General features: G+C 42.1%; 2 protein-coding genes across 4 annotated transcripts in view; both read left to right on the top strand.

The window, feature by feature from the left end:
• Window positions 1-5,930: 5,930 nt before the first annotated feature.
• On the top strand, window positions 5,931-18,478 carry LOC121911187 (transient receptor potential channel pyrexia). Its single transcript, XM_042432451.1, has 19 exons — window positions 5,931-6,329; window positions 6,987-7,095; window positions 7,166-7,317; window positions 7,393-7,479; window positions 7,821-7,971; window positions 8,490-8,651; window positions 9,778-9,887; window positions 10,146-10,257; window positions 11,141-11,169; window positions 11,258-11,349; window positions 11,442-11,556; window positions 12,926-13,096; window positions 14,472-14,542; window positions 14,751-14,918; window positions 15,229-15,347; window positions 15,464-15,668; window positions 15,793-16,000; window positions 16,495-16,553; window positions 17,883-18,478. Exons 1-19 carry the CDS (start codon window positions 6,243-6,245, stop codon window positions 18,121-18,123), a joined length of 2,448 nt encoding a protein of 815 aa, XP_042288385.1. The 5' UTR covers window positions 5,931-6,242; the 3' UTR covers window positions 18,124-18,478.
• A 1,133-nt stretch (window positions 18,479-19,611) lies between these two features.
• Window positions 19,612-23,015, top strand: part of ubr2 (ubiquitin protein ligase E3 component n-recognin 2) — a 34,106-nt gene continuing 30,702 nt past the window's right edge. For 2 of the 3 annotated variants that reach the window (XM_042432418.1, XM_042432419.1), the window contains exons 1-3: window positions 19,612-19,744; window positions 21,650-21,933; window positions 22,667-22,745. In XM_042432418.1, coding sequence (XP_042288352.1) covers window positions 19,661-19,744; window positions 21,650-21,933; window positions 22,667-22,745 — 447 coding nt within the window. In that variant the 5' untranslated portion in view covers window positions 19,612-19,660. Of the gene's footprint in view, window positions 19,745-21,649; window positions 21,934-22,278; window positions 22,285-22,666; window positions 22,746-23,015 lie in introns of those variants that run through there. The other variant, XM_042432421.1, reaches the window with a different exon arrangement.

Here is a 23,015-nt window from a genome sequence, read left to right as displayed (position 1 = left end):
ATTGGATATTTCTCACTGAAATGCATCTTGGGAGTCGTAGTTGATTTCTCTCCTCTAGGTTTATATGTCCACACGTTTGTAGCTTCGACTTTTTATCAAAGAACCAGATATTTTCCGACACAGTCGTTCAACTTTTGTTCTTATGATTCAGCCAGAAGAGTTTCATGTTGATCCAAACTGTAGCAGAGAGAACTGAGAGTCGCTAACGATGTCTAGACTTTTACTGCAGGAACCAGGAGCGCCTGACATATCTCTTCACACCTGTATAGACACTCAGCGAGCACTTTATTAGGAACACCTGTACAATCTAAAGCAACCCAACACCATAGACTGTATAAAATATGGACGTTGTCACCGTGACGTCACCCATTGGTTTGCGAACTGCCGTTTTGAAGCCTCAAGTGTAGCGACTTGACCATCGCCATCTTGGATTTGCCCGTCGCCATGTTTGATTTTTGGAGCCAGAAGTGTCCATATTTGGACGAGAGGATGGAGCTGACCATAGCGCTAGCTGCTAGCTTGGTTAGCACGGGGCATTTACAATCTATGGTTTACAGTGATAATGCTAATGCTAATTTTCGCTAGTGAAAAACAGGCCTCAAAAAACTGTTAAAACAAAATGTACTCACAGGAAAACTGATCATCCGACTCTTTTATTACAACCGAACGCTGAACAAGACTTTTTTTAGGCAACCACAATGTTACAATTAACTTTAATGAACTGAAAACACACTGTGAAATAGCAACAGCTACACCTATATGCCATGGTTATGTTACGTGACCAAGCGGCAACCTCCGGGGCTGTAAAATGAAGCCAACAGGAAGTGCCCAAAACTGCAGTTCCTTGAATGACCACTTGAGGCTCCAAAAGCGAGTCATTCCCCATAGACCTCCATGTTAAAATGTCCAACTTTACAGCAGAAATAAACATGTTTACAGTCTGGTACAAACAACGGTTTTGGTCTCTGTAGCTAATTTCTCCTTTCATGACAACTGTATGGGGTGAATTTTTTTATAACTCACCTGTTTAAGTTTTATTAAGCCGTAAAGTTCTGCATAATGAAGGACATGGCTGCTTTGAGTGACAGGTCCACCAGCCGCTAGGTGCCCATTTTTGATTGGCTGGGAGTTAGGCAGAGTCACGCACTGCCAAGATGGCGACGGCCGGAGCAGCTCGCTTTGAGCTTCGAAACCGCTCTTCAGAAACCAACAAGTGACGTCACGGTAACTACGTCCATATTTTTATACAGTCTATGATAGCGACTTGTCAAGCACAATGTAGCCTTAAAGCATACGCTGCTTTATCGTCTATTTTACTGTAAATGGGGCCTTAATTTACTAAATGAACATCATGTTGTATTGAAGAAGACTTGAAACTAGTGATTGAGACCATAAACTCACCAGGAAACAGTTTACTGAGGTAATGAACCAAGAGAGCAGTAGGGTCATTTTCTCATAGACTTCTATACAATCTGACTTCTTATTGCAGCCAGTGGAGTCGCCCCCTGCTGGCTGGTAGATAGAATGCAGGTTTTTGGCACTTCCACATTGGCTTCATTTTTCAGACCCAGAGGTTGCAGCTTGATCAACACTGATGTCAAAGTATTTGAAACACCTACACACACACACACACACACACACACACACACAGACAGGTAATGAGTGTGTTGTCTCCCCCTGCAGGCGGCTGTATGCACATGCAGTGTCCTCTGTGTAAAGCAGAGTGGTGCTGGCTCTGTGGAGTCACCTGGAACAGGGAGTGTATGGGAAACCACTGGTTCGGCTGAAGACACCACACACACACACATGTTCACTCTTCTTGCTCAAAGACTCTTCAGCACGTCAGCAGGAACATGTCTTCTGTCTGCTGAAGGTCCTGCAGAGATGTCGTTAAAACATCAGCGGAGGGAGACTTCAGTTTCCTGTCAGCTCTGTCAATAAAAGCAGAAACGCACAAAATACATGTTTATTTAAAAAAAACGTGATATCGCACTTGTGAGTAGCAGGTTTTTTGAGGGAAACGTTGTTCAAAGTGTTTGATCAAAGAATTAAATAAAACTTTAATGATACTGACGGAAATCCAGAAATCAATCATGATGATATAAAAACTGAACTGTGTGTTAGTGTGTGTGTGTGTGTGTGTGTGTGTGTGTGTATGTGTGTGTTAGTGTGTGTGTTAGTGTGTGTGTATTAGTGTGTGTGTGTGTGTGTGTGTTAGTGTGTGTGTGTGTGTTAGTGTGTGTGTTAGTGTGTGTGTGTGTGTGTGTGTTAGTGTGTGTGTGTGTGTTAGTGTGTGTGTTAGTGTGTGTGTGTGTGTTAGTGTGTGTGTTAGTGTGTGTGTGTGTGTGTGTGTGTGTGTGTGTGTGTGTGTGTGTGTTAGTGTGTGTGTGTGTGTGTTAGTGTGTGTTAGTGTGTGTGTGTGTGTGTGTGTGTGTGTGTGTGTGTGTTAGTGTGTGTGTGTGTGTGTTAGTGTGTGTTAGTGTGTGTGTGTGTGTGTGTGTGTGTGTGTGTGTGTTAGTGTGTGTGTGTGTGTGTGTGTGTGTGTGTGTGTGTGTGTGTGTTAGTGTGTGTGTGTGTGTGTGTGTGTGTGTGTGTGTTAGTGTGTGTTAGTGTGTGTGTGTGTGTGTGTGTGTGTGTGTGTGTGTGTTAGTGTGTGTGTTAGTGTGTGTGTGTGTGTGTGTGTGTGTGTGTGTGTGTTAGTGTGTGTGTGTGTGTGTGTGTGTGTGTTAGTGTGTGTGTGTGTGTGTTAGTGTGTGTGTGTGTGTGTGTGTGTGTGTGTGTTAGTGTGTGTGTGTGTGTGTTAGTGTGTGTGTTAGTGTGTGTGTGTGTGTGTGTGTTAGTGTGTGTGTGTGTGTTAGTGTGTGTGTTAGTGTGTGTGTGTGTGTTAGTGTGTGTGTTAGTGTGTGTGTGTGTGTGTGTGTGTGTGTGTGTGTGTGTGTGTGTTAGTGTGTGTGTGTGTGTGTTAGTGTGTGTTAGTGTGTGTGTGTGTGTGTGTGTGTGTGTGTGTGCGTTACTGTGTGCGTTAGTGTGTGTGTTAGTGTGTGTGTGTGTGTGTGTTAGTGTGTTAGTGTGTGTGTGTGTGTGTGTGTTAGTGTGTGTGTGTGTGTGTTAGTGTGTGTGTGTGTGTGTTAGTGTGTGTGTTAGTGTGTGTGTGTGTGTGTGTGTGTGTGTGTGTGTGTGTTAGTGTGTGTGTGTGTGTGTGTTAGTGTGTGTGTGTGTGTGTTAGTGTGTGTGTTAGTGTGTGTGTGTGTGTGTTAGTGTGTGTGTTAGTGTGTGTGTTAGTGTGTGTGTGTGTGTGTGTGTTAGTGTGTTAGTGTGTGTGTGTGTGTTAGTGTGTTAGTGTGTGCGTTAGTGTGTGTGTTAGTGTGTGTGTGTGTGTGTGTTAGTGTGTGTGTGTGTGTGTTAGTGTGTGTGTTAGTGTGTGTGTGTGTGTGTTAGTGTGTGTGTTAGTGTGTGTGTGTGTGTGTGTTAGTGTGTGTGTGTGTGTTAGTGTGTGTGTTAGTGTGTGTGTGTGTGTGTTAGTGTGTGTGTTAGTGTGTGTGTGTGTGTGTTAGTGTGTGTTAGTGTGTGTGTGTGTGTGTGTGTGTGCGTTACTGTGTGCGTTAGTGTGTGTGTTAGTGTGTGTGTGTGTGTGTGTGTTAGTGTGTTAGTGTGTGTGTGTGTGTGTGTTAGTGTGTGTGTGTGTGTGTTAGTGTGTGTGTGTGTGTGTGTGTGTGTGTGTGTGTGTGTGTGTTAGTGTGTTAGTGTGTGTGTGTGTGTGTGTGTGTGTGTTAGTGTGTGTGTGTGTGTTAGTGTGTGTGTGTTAGTGTGTGTGTGTGTGTGTGTGTGTGTGTGTGTTAGTGTGTGTGTGTGTGTGTGTGTGTGTGTGTGTGTGTTAGTGTGTGTGTGTGTGTGTTAGTGTGTGTGTGTGTGTGTGTGTGTGTGTGTGTGTGTTAGTGTGTGTTAGTGTGTGTGTGTGTGTGTGTGTGTTAGTGTGTGTGTGTGTGTGTGTGTGTGTGTGTGTGTGTTAGTGTGTGTTAGTGTGTGTTAGTGTGTGTTAGTGTGTGTGTGTGTGTGTGCATTAGTGTGTGTGTGTGTGTGTGTGTGCATTAGTGTGTGTGTGTGTGTGTGTGTGTTAGTGTGTGTGTGTGTGTTAGTGTGTGTGTGTTAGTGTGTGTGTGTGTGTGTGTGTGTGTGTGTGTGTGTTAGTGTGTGTGTGTGTGTGTGTGTGTGTGTGTGTGTGTTAGTGTGTGTGTGTGTGTGTTAGTGTGTGTGTGTGTGTGTGTGTGTGTGTGTGTGTGTTAGTGTGTGTTAGTGTGTGTGTGTGTGTGTGTGTGTTAGTGTGTGTGTGTGTGTGTGTGTGTGTGTGTGTGTGTGTGTGTGTGTTAGTGTGTGTTAGTGTGTGTTAGTGTGTGTTAGTGTGTGTGTGTGTGCATTAGTGTGTGTGTGTGTGTGTGTGCATTAGTGTGTGTGTGTGTGTGTGTGTGTGTGTGTGTGTCCAGCAGGTGCTGCTGATGAGTTAAAATGTGAATAAATGTCATGATGTGATGATGTTTTATGAAGATCTGTTGGTTTCATCATGTTGGAATAAAGCAGATTGTTTGAGTCTCTAATCAAACTGTTATTATGAAGCTTTTCAGAGGAAATGACGGATGTTCAGAGTTTGTTCTCATGTTCATCTGCTGAAGGAGGAAAGTTTCTCCAGCAGGATGTGCCGGAAACTGATCCTGGTCCAATATTTAATCTAGTGTGAGACATCTTGTGTCCGGCAGTTAAAACTTCTGAAATGAAGTAATTAAGGATTTTAACAAGATAATTGAACTTCTTTAATGGAAAAAAAAACATATCAGCTACAAACTATTATTCAGAGTAGAGTATTTTTATATACATCTTCAAACTTGTCTGGGAGGAATCTGTAGGTAAAATTACCACAATGTAAAAGAACCACAGTACAAGTAAAAAATCCTACAATAGTAAAAGTACATAAGTATTATGAGCTTGATGTAGTTAAAGTATTGCAGTAAAAGTACATAAGTATTATGAGCTTGATGTAGTTAAAGTATTGCAGTAAAAGTACATAAGTATTATGAGCTTGATGTAGTTAAAGTATTGCAGTAGTGACTGATATATTATTATATATGACATCATGAGATGATGACTGTGTTTCCTGATTGTTTGGTCACCATCATTGAAACTAAAGGTTATTTTTGCAAAACTCAACACACAAACCACAAAACTTTATACACGTCCTGCAAAAGCAAACAGTTCTTGCATCAATACAGTTACACACAAGCCGTCAGCACATGAAGCACCAACTACACACTGATAGTGATCAACGAAAAAACACTAATCTGAGACATGCAACCCTTAAAGTCCAAAACACAAACACTGAGACATCACCACTCATGAAAAGCATTAAACCAGCCTGAAAACCATCTGCTCATAACAAACATTCTCAAAAATGTTTCAGGTTTCACTTCACTTCTGTTTGCTCTTCCAATCTAAGCACATATATATATATATACACACATACATACACACATATATATATATATATATATATATATATATATATATATATATATATATATATGTATATGAACTAGGCAGTAAAACATCTGGACAAAGGTTCAGTGCAACGAGTGACGGTATCTCAAGTGGTCGTTTAATATAATCTGCAGCGTATCTTATCTGTGCTTCTCCCACTCCGGTCCAGTTCAACAAACAGGGAGAAGTGGAGCGACACAGAGCTAAACTGGGACAGAACCAGCACACTTTATATATTCATATGATTCTGTAAAATGTGACAAAAGTGCAAAAATAATTTCAAGTTTCTTTATGACAGTTTCCTCTCTAAATGTCATCTTAAAGGTTGAGAATAATAATAAGAATTATTATTATTATTATTATTATTATTATTATTATTATTATTATTATTATTATTAACAGTTATAAGAGTTTCTGAGCTGAAGTAAGATTCACAGGGTCAAAGATGATCACTAAAGGAAAGGCTTATTAAAAGATAGCGTATCAGAAAACATTCAATAATTTCTGAAAATGCAGATTTAAAGCGTCATCACCGGTTGGTGCGGTAATAAAGAACCTCCTCCCTCACTGATAAGATAAACCAGGAACCTTTGAGCAGAGCAGCGACTCACAGTCACCGTCAGCTGAGTTCACAGGTTTGTTGAGGTTTGTTGAGCTGGTCTTACTCCTTCATTTACACTCTGGACGCGGTCTGGACGGAGGATCCGTAAACCAGGATGAAGAGGGGGGCCCGGGCCGGTCTGACAGGTCTGCAGAATCCTGGACTGGAACTCGAGACGAAAGGAAACACCAACACAGTCCAGGTCAGTCTGAGCCAGAAGCAGAACCAGAGTTAGTTTGTTTGTTTCCCAGCTAATAACACTGAGAAGAGATTTTATTTATTGAGATGTTTATTTATTTAAAGATGCCCTCCACATAAAAAATACTCTGCTTGAAACAATAATGTGTCTGATATGGTTTGATTCCCACATTAAAATCCTTAAAGATGTCTCCTCCTTCACTGTAAAGTTCATTCTCAGTGTCAGTAAGTTGGAATACTCGACCCTGATTGGCTCCAAACTAGTTGTGATGTCACAAATCCTGCTCGTAGGGTCACCTCTTAAAATCGGAGAAACTTTCCTCCTTCAGCAGATGAACATGAAAACAAAACATCCAACTGAAGGAAGAAGAAGACAAACATGTTTCTGACTGGAGGAGACTTTAAGATTTACAGCATTAAAACATCAAAAAAATAAATAAAACAAAACAAGCAAAAAACAGTCAAGATAAAAAAAAGAACAAAGTAAAGACAGTAAACCCCACCCGTCTGGTGCAACCTGCAGGATAAATCAAACACTTAACAGTTTCTGTTACTGATTCTCAAATGTCCCACTTTCACGTCTGACAGCCAATAAAAACACAAACAGCTCACGGTGTGACCTGAAAACAGCCGACATGACGCTGTCTCTGTTGGTCTGCAGGTGTCTCCTGAGGGCTCCAGGTCTCCGGTGGCTGCAGCAGTGAAGGCTGCAGCTCGCTGGGCGTCGTACTCCTGCGGCCGCTGGAAGCAGAGAAGAAGAAGACTGAAAGGTGAGATACAGAGACAGAGGTGTTTCTCAGGTGATATTGGTTGATGTTGATTGATGATATTAATAAGCAGGAGTTGTGCTGGAGACGAGGTACAGAGGTCTGGCTGAGGATGATGAAGAGCAGAGAGACCAAACCGACAAGACAAATAAAAACTATCAACTGAATAAAAAACTGCTGGATCACTTCAGACACCTGGCTGCTACCAACCAGGACACCGACCAGGTAACATCAATATATTCATATATTAACATAAACCAGGTAACATGAATCATTAATATATTGATATGAATTGTGCAGGTCGACCTTCAGTTTGTGGATGAAGTGATGTCAGATGGAGCCGATCCAAACAGCTCCGACAGATACGGACAAACCGTCCTGCACGAGGTCAACACACAGTTTTTATTCTTTATTTCACTGCTGCATTTGTTTGGTTTCACTACAAACATTTACAATAATACAGTGATCATAAGTATATAGTTATTAACCACACACATCACACAACGCAGAATACGACTTAAACTTACAGCAGTATAGTAATAACTAACAACTAACGTCCTTACATTTTTCTTCTTCTGTAACTTTAGAGACAAACTCGATACAAACACAATCAAGAGTTTTATTTGATGTTCTTGTGTAATGAAGTTGATCTATGAATCATTAAACTCCAACAGCAGCAGGTATAAGTATAATGCTACCGTGTTCAGAATGAGGCTGTTGTGGTTCAGATCTCCAGGGCGTGGAGTGTGGATGTGATGCGGTTCTTCCTGGACCGGGGCTCAGACCTCCTCAGGCCGGATAAGTTTGGAGTCACACCGCTGCACGTGGCCGCGGCGATGGACTACCAGGAGATGGTTCAGTTCCTGCTGGACAGACAAGGTCTGTGTGGAGTCCAGGACGGAGTTAAAGCAACAGTCTGACTTTTGTTTTCCATCTTTCCCAGAAAAAGATACAGAGGTGATACAGAGCCCGAGAAGGGCCACGGAGGAAAAACTGAGTGCTTCATGCTCTCAATTTTATCATTCGTGCTCTCGGTTTAATAAAGTGCTCTAGATTTAGTCATTTGTGCTCTTGAATCACCCTCACTATGAATCACTTGGATTTAATAAGGTTTCATTTTGATCTTGGTCTCAGATATGTAGATGTACTTTAAGCACAACACTGTGTTATCTCTGAGATCCCTTATAAAACCCTGTAGAATATGTTTATAAATTTACTTCATTTCTCAGCACAAATACATTTAAAAGTACACTTATGACAAAGACTCATCGGAGCTGTAGCTGTTGAACCTTCAGTGCAGATCAGATCTACAGATACTGATCAATAGGCGTGTGTGTGTGTGTGTGTGTGTGTGTGTGTGTGTGTGTGTGTGTGTGTGTGTGTGTGTGTGTCCTCAGCTGACCTGGAGGCTCGGACTCTTCAGGACCAGCAGACTCCTCTTCACTACGCCGCCAAGAACGATGCTGTGAGCACCATCCGACTGCTGCTGCAGGCCGGAGCCTCCATCAGCTGCACCGACTACAAACAGAGAACACCGCTGCAGCTCGCTGCCAACCTGGGTACCACTGACATCACTGACATCACTGACATCACCTCTGACATCACTGACATCACCTCTGACATCACCTCTGACATCACTGACATCACCTGTGACATCACCTCTGACATCACTGACATCACTGACATCACCTATGACATCACTGACCTCACCTCTGACATCACTGACATCATCTCTGACATCACCTCTGACATCACTGACCTCACCTCTGACATCTCTGACATCACTGACATCACCTCTGACATCACTGACATCCCCTCTGACATCACTGACATCACTGACATCACCTATGACATCACCTCTGACATCACTGACATCACCTCTGACATCACTGACATCACCTATGACATCGCTGACATCACTGACCTCACCTCTGACATCACTGACCTCACCTCTGACATCACTGACATCCCCTCTGACATCACTGACATCACCTATGACATCACTGACCTCACCTCTGACAACTCTGACATCACTGACATCACCTCTGACATCACCTCTGACATCACTGACATCATCTCTGACATCACTGACATCACCTATGACATCACTGACCTCACCTCTGACAACTCTGACATCACTGACATCACCTCTGACATCACTGACATCACCTATGACATCACTGACCTCACCTCTGACAACTCTGACATCACTGACATCACCTCTGACATCACTGACATCACCTATGACATCACTGACCTCACCTCTGACAACTCTGACATCACTGACATCACCTCTGACATCACTGACATCATCTCTGACATCACTGACATCACCTATGACATCACTGACCTCACCTCTGACAACTCTGACATCACTGACATCACCTCTGACATCACTGACATCACCTATGACATCACTGACCTCACCTCTGACAACTCTGACATCACTGACATCACCTCTGACATCACTGACATCATCTCTGACATCACCTCTGACATCACTGACATCACCTCTGACATCACTGACATCACCTCTGACATCACCTCTGACATCACTGACCTCACCTCTGACATCACTGACATCACCTCTGACATCACTGACACCACCTCTGACATCACTGATTCTACTGACCCAGCTGACGCCGGTGGTTCAGTACTGACACACCACTATATGTGTGTTTTCAGAGCGCAGTGAAGCAGCTCGGGTCCTGTTGGAGCTCGGGGCGGAGGCAGGGATAAAGGACTCTGATGGACAGCTCTGTATAACTGCTCTGATTGGTCGGATGAGTCCAGTGGTAAATAAAGTCCCGCCTACCGTTAAAAAATATCTAAAATTTAGTTTTTGGTTATTATTTAACACATCCAACTATTTAATAGTGTGGTTTCTCATGAAATGTACATTTTAATTTAAATAATGTAATAATGCAAGGAATGATGAATAGAATAGAATAGAATAGAATAGAATAGAATAGAATAGAATAGAATAGAATAGAATAGAATAGAATAGAAGCTCTCCTGGTGTTGTGATGAATGTGGTTGTGTGTTGTGTTCAGGCCCAGTTGGCCCTCAATCAGTTCCAAGTAACAGACAGAATGACCAGACAGCGGTACTACTACCTGAACCTGCTGGAACCAGAACCAAACTCACCTGAGAGCAACCTGCAAGGTAACACTGATACTACTGCTTTGATTTTTGCTGAAATATTGGATCATTTGAACATTTATTGAAATGAAAGCATGTGAGAAGTTTAGAGGGAAAAATCACTGTTTGGTGGAGCTGTTAACAACTCATAGACATGTGAAATGTGACCCCGACTACACACTGCTTTTTGTAAGACGTCAAAAGACAAAAAGGTTGGAAACCACTGGTTTCATCTTTAACAATGTGTTGTATTTTAAAAGCTTGTTATATTATCCATTGTGTCAAATCTTCATCTGAAAAGTAACTAAAGCTGTCAAATAAATGTAGTGGAGTAGAAAGTACAATATTTCCCTCTGAAATGTAGAAAGTAGCATCACATGGAAATACTCAAGTAAAGTACAAGTACCTCAAAACTGTACTTAAGTACAGAACTTGAGTAAATGTACTTAGTTACTTTCCACCACTGCTGTAGGATTAGTTCAGTACTCCTCTGGTCGTCCACTGGTCCAGGACAGGGTGACTTCCAGTGATTTCTCTCTCTTTCTACTGGTGGGAATTTAAAAAGGACAGAAGATGATGGTTTGATGTTATCATCGTGTTACTGGGACCAGTAACAGACATGTCGACAGCACAGACTGTTAATTTTCTGTCTGTCAGTCCCCCAATAATAATACTGCAGTATTACAATAGTACTGTTGGTATCAGTGCTGATACTGTTACTACCACTCATTAACAGTACTGTGTTATCTCTACCTGTCTGTCTCTACCTGTCTGTCTCTACCTGTCTGTCTCTGCCTGTCTGTCTCTACCTGTCTGTCTCTGCCTGTCTGTCTCTGCCTGTCTGTCTCTACCTGTCTGTCTCTACCTGTCTGTCTCTACCTGTCTGTCTGTCTGTTGTGGTCTGTAGATGCAGTCATCAGTGAGCCGACGTCTCCAGTAAGTGAATCAGTTAAATGTCGTTCAGTGTTTCTGTGGGTTACCTGAACTGGATTAACTGGTGTGTTTGTGTGTGATGTGCTGTCAGCTGGAGCTGGTGGTTCAGCAGGGCAAACTGGACCTCATCATGAACCCGGTCTTTCTCAAACTGATCCAGGTCAAATGGGAACTCTACGGCAGGTAAACTCCACTCTGATTGGTTTGATTTTGGATCATATTTGGACCTTGTCTGTGTGTCTCCACCTGTCTCTGCTGCTGTCAATCACATCCAGGCTGGGGGCGTGGCTTCTCCTCATCCTCAACTTCCTGTTCAATGTTGCCTGGACGACCGTTGCCATCTCTGTGTCCGTCCACCGAGAATCACCTCAACGCTACGTCTTCCCCGAGGTCACCTGTCTGTCTGTACCTGTCTGTCTGTACCTGTCTGTCTGTACCTGTCTGTCTCTACTTATCTGTTTCTACCTGTCTGTTTCTACCTGTCTGTCTCTACTTATCTGTTTCTACCTGTCTGTTTCTACCTGTCTGTCTCTACTTATCTGTTTCTACCTGTCTGTTTCTACCTGTCTGTCTCTACTTATCTGTTTCTACCTGTCTGTTTCTACCTGTCTGTCTCTACCTGTCTGTCTCTACCTGTCTGTCTCTACATGTCTGTTTCTACCTGTCTGTTTCTACCTGTCTGTCTCTACCTGTCTGTCTCTACCTGTCTGTCTCTACTTGTCTGTTTCTACCTGTCTGTCTCTACCTGTCTGTCTCTACATGTCTGTTTCTACCTGTCTGTCTCTATCTGTCTGTCTCTACCTGTCTGTTTCTACCTGTCTGTCTGTACCTGTCTGTTTCTACCTGTCTGTCTCTACATGTCTGTTTCTACCTGTCTGTCTCTATCTGTCTGTCTCTACCTGTCTGTTTCTACCTGTCTGTCTCTACCTGTCTGTTTCTACCTGTCTGTCTCTACCTGTCTGTCTCTACATGTCTGTTTCTACCTGTCTGTCTGTACCTGTCTGTTTCTACCTGTCTGTCTCTACATGTCTGTTTCTACCTGTCTGTCTCTATCTGTCTGTCTCTACCTGTCTGTTTCTACCTGTCTGTTTCTACCTGTCTGTCTCTACATGTCTGTTTCTACCTGTCTGTCTCTATCTGTCTGTCTCTACCTGTCTGTTTCTACCTGTCTGTCTCTACCTGTCTGTTTCTACCTGTCTGTCTCTACCTGTCTGTTTCTACCTGTCTGTCTCTACCTGTCTGTTTCTACCTGTCTGTCTCTACATGTCTGTTTCTACCTGTCTGTCTGTACCTGTCTGTTTCTACCTGTCTGTTTCTACCTGTCTGTCTCTATCTGTCTGTCTCTACCTGTCTGTTTCTACCTGTCTGTCTCTACCTGTCTGTTTCTACCTGTCTGTCTCTACATGTCTGTTTCTACCTGTCTGTCTGTACCTGTCTGTCTCTACCTGTCTGTCTCTATCTGTCTGTTTCTACCTGTCTGTCTCTACCTGTCTGTCTGTACCTGTCTGTCTCTACCTGTCTGTTTCTACCTGTCTGTCTCTACATGTCTGTTTCTACCTGTCTGTCTGTACCTGTCTGTTTCTACCTGTCTGTCTCTACCTGTCTGTCTCTACCTGTCTGTCTCTACCTGTCTGTCTGTACTTGGGTTTCACACTTTTTAATGCACTTTTTTCAATTTGAGCATAAAAAACGTGGGAACACTAGAAATGTGCGTTACATTTGGATGGAAACCTGACTTGTGTCTACCTGTGTGTCTCAGGACTGGTGGCGGGTCCTCCTGGTGGTCCTGGCGCTGCTCGTGACCCTGGAGGAGGTGCTGAGGGAGCTGCTGGACATCCTGCGTTCCAGGAAGAAGCTCCGCCTCTGGCAGCGGTGGGCGGAGCTTCGTGTCCATGACGACCTGCGCTGCTCACATCCCATGTGGCCACAGGTAGACGAACACTGACACCCGGTTTAAAGTCTGCAGATAGACACGGATAAACATTTATTATGTTTATTAACAAACTATTAATAAACTATATTTCAATATTTAATATTTTCAAATGTTTTAACTTTAATATTCAACAACTTTTTAATCATCTAATTTATATACACAAACCCTCATTAAATATCCTGAGTCTGTCTTACACAGGTGGTAGTATTAGTAGTACTGGTAGTATTATAATAGTATTAGTAGTACTGGTAGTATTATAATAGTATTAGTAGTACTGGTAGTATTATAATAGTATTAGTAGTACTGGTAGTATTGTAATAGTATTAGTAGTACTGGTAGTATTGTAATAGTATTAGTAGTACTGGTAGTATTGTAATAGTATTAGTAGTACTGGTAGTATTGTAATAGTATTAGTAGTACTGGTAGTATTATAATAGTATTAGTAGTACTGGTAGTATTATAATAGTATTAGTAGTACTGGTAGTATTATAATAGTATTAGTAGTACTGGTAGTATTGTAATAGTATTAGTAGTACTGGTAGTATTGTAATAGTATTAGTAGTACTGGTAGTATTGTAATAGTATTAGTAGTACTGGTAGTATTGTAATAGTATTAGTAGTGCTGGTAGTATTGTAATAGTATTAGTAGTGCTGGTAGTATTATAATAGTATTAGTAGTACTGGTAGTATTGTAATAGTATTAGTAGTACTGGTAGTATTATAATAGTATTAGTAGTACTGGTCGTATTATAATAGTATTAGTAGTACTGGTAGTATTATAATAGTATTAGTAGTACTGGTAGTATTATAATAGTAGTACTGGTAGTATTATAATAGTATTAGTAGTACTGGTCGTATTATAATAGTATTAGTAGTACTGGTAGTATTATAATAGTAGTACTGGTAGTATTATAATAGTATTAGTAGTACTGGTCGTATTATAATAGTATTAGTAGTACTGGTAGTATTATAATAGTATTAGTAGTACTGGTAGTATTATAATAGTAGTACTGGTAGTATTATAATAGTATTAGTAGTACTGGTAGTATTATAATAGTATTAGTAGTACTGGTAGTATTATAATAGTAGTACTGGTAGTATTATAATAGTATTAGTAGTACTGGTAGTATTATAATAGTAGTACTGGTAGTATTATAATAGTATTAGTAGTACTGGTAGTATTATAATAGTAGTACTGGTAGTATTATAATAGTATTAGTAGTACTGGTAGTATTATAATAGTAGTACTGGTAGTATTATAATAGTATTAGTAGTACTGGTAGTATTATAATAGTAGTACTGGTAGTATTATAATAGTATTAGTAGTACTGGTAGTATTATAATAGTATGTGTGTGTGTGTTCTGTGTGCAGGAGGCAGTTTTCCTTTTGAATCAGAACAAACGGATTCACAAGATGAGAGGAAACTACAGTCGAGACCTGTGGTATTAACACACACACACACACACACACACACACACACACACACACACACACACACACATCTCTACACCTATATGAATACTACTAAAAAAATGAAAAACTCTCCAAGGTCTAAAACTCAAACTGGTCCTCACAATGATAGATGTGTGTGTGTGTGTGTGTGTGTGTGTGTGTGTGTGTGTGTGTGTGTGTGTGTGTGTGTGTTGTCAGGAACGTCTTTGATTGGCTGGCGTACACGCTGCTGGCGGTGTCGTTTGGCGTCCACATGGCAGACGTGGTTCGTCCGTCCGTCCATCTTCACAGCATCAGCCTGCGTCTGTTCGCCATCACCATCATCTTCCTGTGGCTGCGGCTCATGAAGCACGTCAGAGCCTTCAGGTGCTTCGACCCCGCCCCCTTTTTATTAACAACAGCTGCTGGGGTTACCATGGTAACACGCCATCTGTGAGGTGGTACAGAGCCTCATCTCAGTGATCAGGTTACCCCCACCACGCCTCAGTGTCACCATGACAACAGCCAGGTGTTTGCTGCAGGTCCAAACAAAGATCCTCTCTGTTGTGGGGAGGTCTCACTCTGTTCGGTGAAGTGAAAAGAGCCGCTGTTTTTATTTAATGACGTACTTAGAAATGTGTGTGTGTGTGTGTGTGTGTGTGTGTGTGTGTGTGTGTGTGTGTGTGTGTATGTGCAGGTTAATGGGTCCGTTCATCGTCATGTTGGGGAACATTATCGGGGATGTGATGCGTTTCCTGTTCCTGTACGCTGAGATCTTCATTCCCTACGCCTGCGCCTTCTGGGTCATATTCGGAGGTGTGTGTGTGTGTGTGTGTGTGTGTGTGTGTGTTGACTCTACAAATCCACCTGATCTAGAAAACTATGTGACCAATCAGAAATCAGAGATACAAACTCTGTCCCTCCCTGTCCAGGCTCGTCATCAGTTCCCAGCATGCAGTCTGTCTCCGGCCTGCTGTTCAGTCTGTACCGCATCACTCTGGTGGATGAGTACGAGTACGCCGCCATGGTGAAGGTGGACGACATCATGGCTCCTCTGCTGTGTGGAACGTTCCTCGCTGCGTCCTCCATCCTGTGTGTCAACCTGCTGATCGCCCTGCTGACCGACACCTTCCAGAGGTCAGAGGTCACGATGTGTCTACATCCAAACCTGTACTGACAGGTTCAGTTTCAGGACCAGGTGTTCATGTGTATATTTACATACGTATATGTGTGTGTGTGTGTATGTGTGTGTGTGTAACAGAGTGCATGATAACTCGCAGGCCAACGCCGTGATGCAGCAGGCAGCTGTCATCCTGCAGGTAGAGGAGTCCATGCCCCACCTCCGTCGTTTCTATGACAACCAGTACATCTCCAACCAATGTGCGCCGCTGGCCGACGCCTACACCGACGACGTCACAACGACCCCCCGTTACGATGACGAGAAGTGTCGGATCACTGCACAGATCAAAGTGTGTTTCTGAAAGACCGAATAATTCTGTTTTTACTTAAAGTGTAGAAACTAAAGTGTGTGTGTGTGTGTGTGTGTGTCTGTGTGTGTGTGTGTCTGTGTGTGTGTGTGTGTGTGTGTGTGTGTGTGTCTGTGTGTCTGTGTGTGTGCGTGTGTCTGTGTGTGTGTGTGTGTGTGTCTGTGTGTGTGTGTGTGTGTGTCTGTGTGTGTGTGTGTGTGTGTGTGTGTGTGTGTGTGTGTGTGTCTGTGTGTGTCTGTGTGTCTGTGTGTGTGCGTGTGTCTGTGTGTGTGTGTGTGTGTGTCTGTGTGTCTGTGTGTGTGCGTGTGTCTGTGTGTGTGCATGTGTGTGTGTGCATGTGTGTGTGTGTCTGTGTGTGTGTGTGTGTGTCTGTGTGTGTTTGTGTGTGTGTGTGTGTGTGTGTGTTTGTGTGTGTGTGTGTGTGTGTGTGTCTGTGTGTGTTTGTGTCTGTGTGTGTGTGTGTGTGTGTCCTGTAGGAGACTCTGGATCAGTTCCTGGTCCTGCAGAGAGACATGGGAACAGCCGGAGTCTCGGGGTGAGATCAGTTACTCTGCTGCTTCCTCACATGATGATAAATTATTTTTTTTTAAAAACCCATAAAAAATGAACACAAAAACATTTTATACATTTAAAAAAAAGCAATCATAACTATAACTTGTCCATAAATCAAACAACAGAATATTAACATGCAGTTCATCACTCCTCCTGTGCAGCAAATGTTGGAGAGTATATGAAAAATGTTTCCATAATATTTCCATCTAATGACATTTTGCAGCAATAAAACATGGAGTCAGTGTAAATATTATCTTTATATAATACTGTCAGACTGTGGAATAATATTAATAATAATAATAATAATAATTCACAGTCTGATCTGTCAGTGTGTAACGTGTTGGTCATGACTCGTAGTGATGAACCTACAGTGAATTATCAGTGACTCTGCAGCTCCTCTCGGCTTTACGGAGCTTTATAGTGAGTTTCAGCTCATTGTTTATCTGTCCGGCTGCAACTTTACTGTTCTGGTTCACTCTCAGCGTCTCATAGTGTCGTTTACACTACCTGCTCAACTCCAAACAGACACAGTTAGCTGTAGACTAGCTGGTGAACATAGTGGAGCATTTAGCAGCTAAAGAGCCAGATATTTCCCTCAGGAGTTGGTAGAGAGTAAAAACAGCTAAAAGAGAGTGAATATTGGACTTACATTCACCAGGTGGACAGAAACACGACTCCACATGAATGATAATGTTGCTCCGTAACTGCTGGATGTGAAGTAGGCAGCTATTTGCTAACATGTTAGCCACAGCTACTTTTTAAGCAGGTAATGTGAGAGAAGTTATGTTGACAGACTATTTTACAGCAAAAAAGTGGACAAAAAACATAAATATAAGCAGCTTTAACCAGATTGAAACTATAAAGGACCAAAAATAGAACCCTGAGGAACCCCACAAGTAATTATTGACATTATCAATGTGAGGTTGATGTTGCTCTGTAACTGCTGGATGTGGAAATAAGCAACTGTTTGCTAACAAGTTCAACATATCAACTGAAAAGGTGATCATATGTCAGTGTTGTGTTCAGTAATATGTCGAAACTTGTTATCAGTGTAAAGTAATGGATAGGTTTCTTCATCATTATTAACACACACACCATCCTCCTGCCAGAAATACTCACGAGAGCACCAAATGTGGATTCCTCCGCCGCTTAAAATAGTCCCCAATGAATGCGCTATTTCCTCCTGTTTGTTTGATAAAAAAGTTAATTTGCTGAAATCCACTTTACACACATTGTTGATTCTGCTTGTAAAACATGACAGATTCAGTTTCTGCAGAAGTGTCCTCTAACATGTTCTTCTTCCCTCCACTAGAGCCCACAAGGACCAGGACCAGGAGCTTCAGGACAAGCAGCTTCAGGACCAGGAGCTTCAGGACAAGCAGCTTCAGGACCAGGAGCTTCAGGACCCGGAGCTTCAGGACAAGCAGCTTCAGGACAAGCAGCTTCAGGACCAGGAGCTGCAGAAACAGGAGCTGAGGGACATCCGAGCAGAGCTGAAGCAGCTCCGGAGTCTCGTCCAGCAGCTGGTTCAGAGCAGGACTGACTCACTTTAACAGCTCTGGATTATTATAAATGGATATAATAATACAGGCCGTATTTATGAAGCGTATCAGAATCCCTCCTCAGCCTCCATCTCCTGCAGCTCCTGAATATTAGCCGAGATATGAATCCTTTTCAAAGTTAAGAAAGTTGATCAGTCTTTGTCATAAAAGTTGGACCAAAAATGTGTCACTCTGATCACTCGGAGAAGCTTTAAAATACTGATGATTGCAGAAGAGGAGCAGTGAAGATAACAGGAACAGTCGGATCACTCAGGAAGCTCTCTGTAAACTCTGTAGGTCCGTTTAATTTTAATTTAATTTAAAGATCCCAACCAGACACGTATTAAAACATATAAAAAATACTCTGCTTGGAACAATAATGTGTCTGATCCTCTTTCTCCTTCATTAAAAAATCCAGAATCTCTGAATCTGTAAATATATTTAATTTGAGATAAATGTGAAAACAAACTCTGCACAGAGAGGAAAACAACATCCAACTGAAGGAAGAAGGAAAAACGAGTTCATTAAATATGACAACAGCAGTTTGAAAGATTAGGATTGAGTGAATGATGGTATTCTGTGCTATCTGTATCTGGATCAGGTAGAATCAAACATTTAAATGTTTAAAGGTTTCTCACACTCTGTGATCTTTCATGAAAGTGTCAAAAACTCCTCAAAATGTTGGTAAAATAACAATAACTGAAAACATTTCTGATCCTCTCTTTGACTGCGACATGTAAAGATGTAAATTCGATGTTTTTATGGGCTCATTTTTATTTTTGTTTTGTTGTTAATGTAGCCTATTATTGTATATGATGTTTTAAGTCTTGTCAATCGCTCTTTTGCTTCTGTGTTAATAGAAAAAAATATATTTTATTGTTTTTCCCTTGTTGTTTGTTGCTTTGATTGTATGATGAAAAATGAAAAATAAAAAAAATGATGAAAAGTCAGTCATAATAAAACTTTTTAAGTCAAAATTGTAAATTAGTAAAACTTATGAAATAGAAAGTCAGATAAAAAGTCAAAATGAAGTAACTTAATGGTAATATGATTCAATAAGTAAACTACTAACTAATCACATTAAAAAAAATAATTCTGACTGATGATAATCCTGAAAATGAGTCAAATTTATAATATATTAAATGTTAAAAAAAATATGACATCAAAAGTCAAAATTATGATATTAAAATGTAAAAATGTTTATGTTAAAAGTCATAATTATCTGAAAAGTCACAATTAGGATATTAAAAGGTAAAATTATTATCTTAAAAGGTGCAATTGTCATGTTAAAAGTGATAGTTTTCATCTTCCAGGAGGATTTTTGTTTTGAAACAAAAACTTACTCAAATTAACTTTTCATCTATTTTTTTTTTGTTTTGTTTTGGGGTTTTTTGCCGGCGGAAATAAGCTTCCATACTATTGTTGCTGTTAAAAACTGTAATTAAGAAGGCCCCGCCCACTGTGCTCCTCGGTCACGCCCCTCAGCTGTTGATCATTTCCGGTTCCGGGTTCTTCTTGTTCCCTTAGCCACAGCGCAGAGGGAGGAAAGATGGCGGCGGCCGAGTCCGACAGAGATCCACCGTCCGCTTTATGTTCCGAATTCCTGAATTTCTCCGCCAAAGACACCGCGTCGGTAAGCGGCTCCTCGAGCTGTCAGCGCCGCTGACTCTCACCTGTGCTGTCACTGCGTCACACCGCGCTGTCGCACCTGCTGCACGCGGTGTTTCTGACATTAATCTCAGCTTGTTTTTCAGCCCGGAGCTCATGCTAATGCTAACGCTAGTTGCGCCGCTCGGAGTGATCTGTAAAACATCTGGATGTCAGATTAAACCTGTCAGAAACAGCTGGTCTGTGCGTGTCAGCCTGAACTCACAGGTCGACACCAACTGTTGTGTTTATTCAAGTTTATTTACACGTTTTTAACCGTTTAAAACCGCGTTACTGAAGGTTTATTTTACGTTAGACGTTATAACCGTCTGTAAACATCAGACCGGTGTTACACCTCATTCTGTCACCCTGCAGATTCTGAGACCCGAGAGTTTGTTATCAAACTACATTGTGACATATTTTACCAGACATGGTGCCTAATCAGTTATTAGATAAGCTCATAAATATTGACAGCTGTTATTTTAATGCACTGAGATCTGTGACCTGTCAGATTATGTGACAAGAGAGACTAAACTGTATTAATATTTAATTATTACTACTATTGTAATATTGACAGGTGAGGCGTTAGTGATCTACTGACACACCTGTCCGCTACACTAGCACAGTTTGTATATTTAATGTTATAGGATAAAGTCAGAACTTTTGGTTAACAACTATCAAAGTCTCTGATAAATATAATGATAAAAACATTTGCAGTAGGAATACAAGTGAACTTCTTATTCAGGTCACAGAATTTGGTGTAACACCGACCAGCTGTAAGCTGCTGTTGTAGAATGATAATTATAAGTTCACACAGAGAATAATGTCAGACAGGATATTAGAACATGTCTGTAGGTTACACATAATCTGTAATAATAATATAAATGTTCTCAGGTGTTTAAGAGCTCAGGCTGCAACACATTTTGTTTTAATTTGTGTTTATTTTTTTAGACAGTAGAACTGAACCACCAAATACTATCACTGTTACATTCTCTGGAGATTCAGTTGAGAAGTTGTTTATACATTTAAATGAGTAAAGTTAATTTTTGTTAAGTGATAGTGAATTAAATACCTGAAAAATCCAGGTATAAACACCCGTAAATTCAATATTAGTAAAACCAGTCGTATGTGTTGTTATTGATGTTTAAAATACTGTTCAGACATGAAGATAAAAATAAATATTCAGTCTATAATGACCGGAGGTGTTTTCCAGGACAGCAGCCTGTTATGTGACAGTGTTGGCTCAGTGTTAGCTCAGTGTTGGCTCAGTGTTAGCTCAGTGTTAGCTCAGTGTTAGCTCAGCGTTAGCTCAGTGTTAGCTCAGCGTTAGCTCAGTGTTAGCTCAGCGTTAGCAGTGTGTCAGGTAGTGATCCAGGTCAGTGTGTCACTGAGTCTCAGCAGGTCACACTAACAAGCTCATTAATCTGATCTGCAGATCTGCTGCTGTACTGTAAATACTACAGTACACTGTAGTACACTACATTATAAAGCAGTACACTGTAGTACACTACATTATAAAGCAGTACACTGTAGTACACTACATTATAAAACAGTACACTGTAGTACACTACATTATAAAACAGTACACTATAATAATAGTATACTACATTGTAATGCAGTACACTATCGTACAGTACACTATAGTGTAGTACACTGTATTGTAGTACTACTGTTGTACAGGACATCTGTTGGACATAAAGTTTTTTTTAGTGTCTTTGAGTATTTAGAAAAAAATATTGATCTCCTCTCCCCCTCTTCCTCCTTCTCCTCCTCTCCTCTTCCTCCTCTTCTCTTCCTCCTCTCCTGCTCGTCCTCTCCTCCTCTTCTCCTCCTCTCCTGCCCTCCTCTCATGCTCATCCTCTTCTCCTCCTCTCCCCCTCTTCTTCCTCAGCAATGGATGGCAGCAGCAGATCTTCAGCAGGAGGTGCACCGTCACCTGGCCCTGTATGTACCCAGAATCCTTTGCTTGGGGCCGAGCGGGTGCAGCAGCAGAGAGGAGCAGAGGGAGGAGCAGAGGGAGGAGCTGGCCTGTCAGCTGCTCCTCCTGGCTCCTCTGGAGTGGCTCCTGCTGGGGGAGGAGCCGGCCGCCGGCCTGGCGCTCCTGCAGGAGAACAACCAGCCGTCACCGCTGTGTGGACACGTGTTCAAGGTGGGAGAGCCCACCTACTCCTGCAGGTAACACACACACACACACACACACACACACACACACACCTACTCCTGCAGGTAACACACACACACACACACACACACACACACACACACACCCCTACTCCTGCAGGTAACACACACACACACACACACACACACACCTACTCCTGCAGGTAACACACACACACACACACACACACACACCTACTCCTGCAGGTAACACACACACACACACACACACACACACACACACACACACACACACACCTACTCCTGCAGGTAACACACACACACACACACACACCTACTCCTGCAGGTAACACACACACACACACACACACACACACACACACACACACACACCTACTCCTGCAGGTAACACACACACACACACACACACACACCTACTCCTGCAGGTAACACACACACACACACACACACACACACACCTACTCCTGCAGGTAACACACACACACACACACACACACACCTACTCCTGCAGGTAACACACACACACACACACACACACCTACTCCTGCAGGTAACACACACACACACACACACACACACACACACACACCTACTCCTGCAGGTAACACACACATACACACACACACACACACAAACACACACACACACACCTACTCCTGCAGGTAACACACACACACACACACACACACACACACACAGTCCAGGTATTAACCAAAATCTGTCTGTATGTTTCTCTGTGTGTGTGTGTGTGTGTGTGTGTGTGTAGGGAGTGTGCAGCTGATCCCACCTGTGTTCTGTGCATGCAGTGTTTCCTCGGCAGCGTTCATAAAGACCATCGATACAGGGTGAGTACACACACACACACACACACACACACCTACCTGTGTCAGACTCAGCAGCAGATGGTTGATGTGAGAGCAGAAATGTGACACACAGGTAGACACAGGCTCCGCCCAACGCCACACCTGTCGTTCACCTGTTGTGAGTTACTCAGAGGCAGCAGGTGCTACTCTGTGGTGTGCATCGATGTGCATATTGTTGCATATTTGTGATGTTTTATAAGATCTTTGTAGTTTCATGGAAGATTAACCAATGATCGCTTCGACCGTAACATC

Source organism: Thunnus maccoyii, chromosome 14 (genome assembly GCF_910596095.1).
Source record: "Thunnus maccoyii chromosome 14, fThuMac1.1, whole genome shotgun sequence".
Lineage (NCBI taxonomy): Eukaryota > Metazoa > Chordata > Actinopteri > Scombriformes > Scombridae > Thunnus > Thunnus maccoyii.
This window is presented reverse-complemented; position numbering and strand designations above follow the sequence as displayed.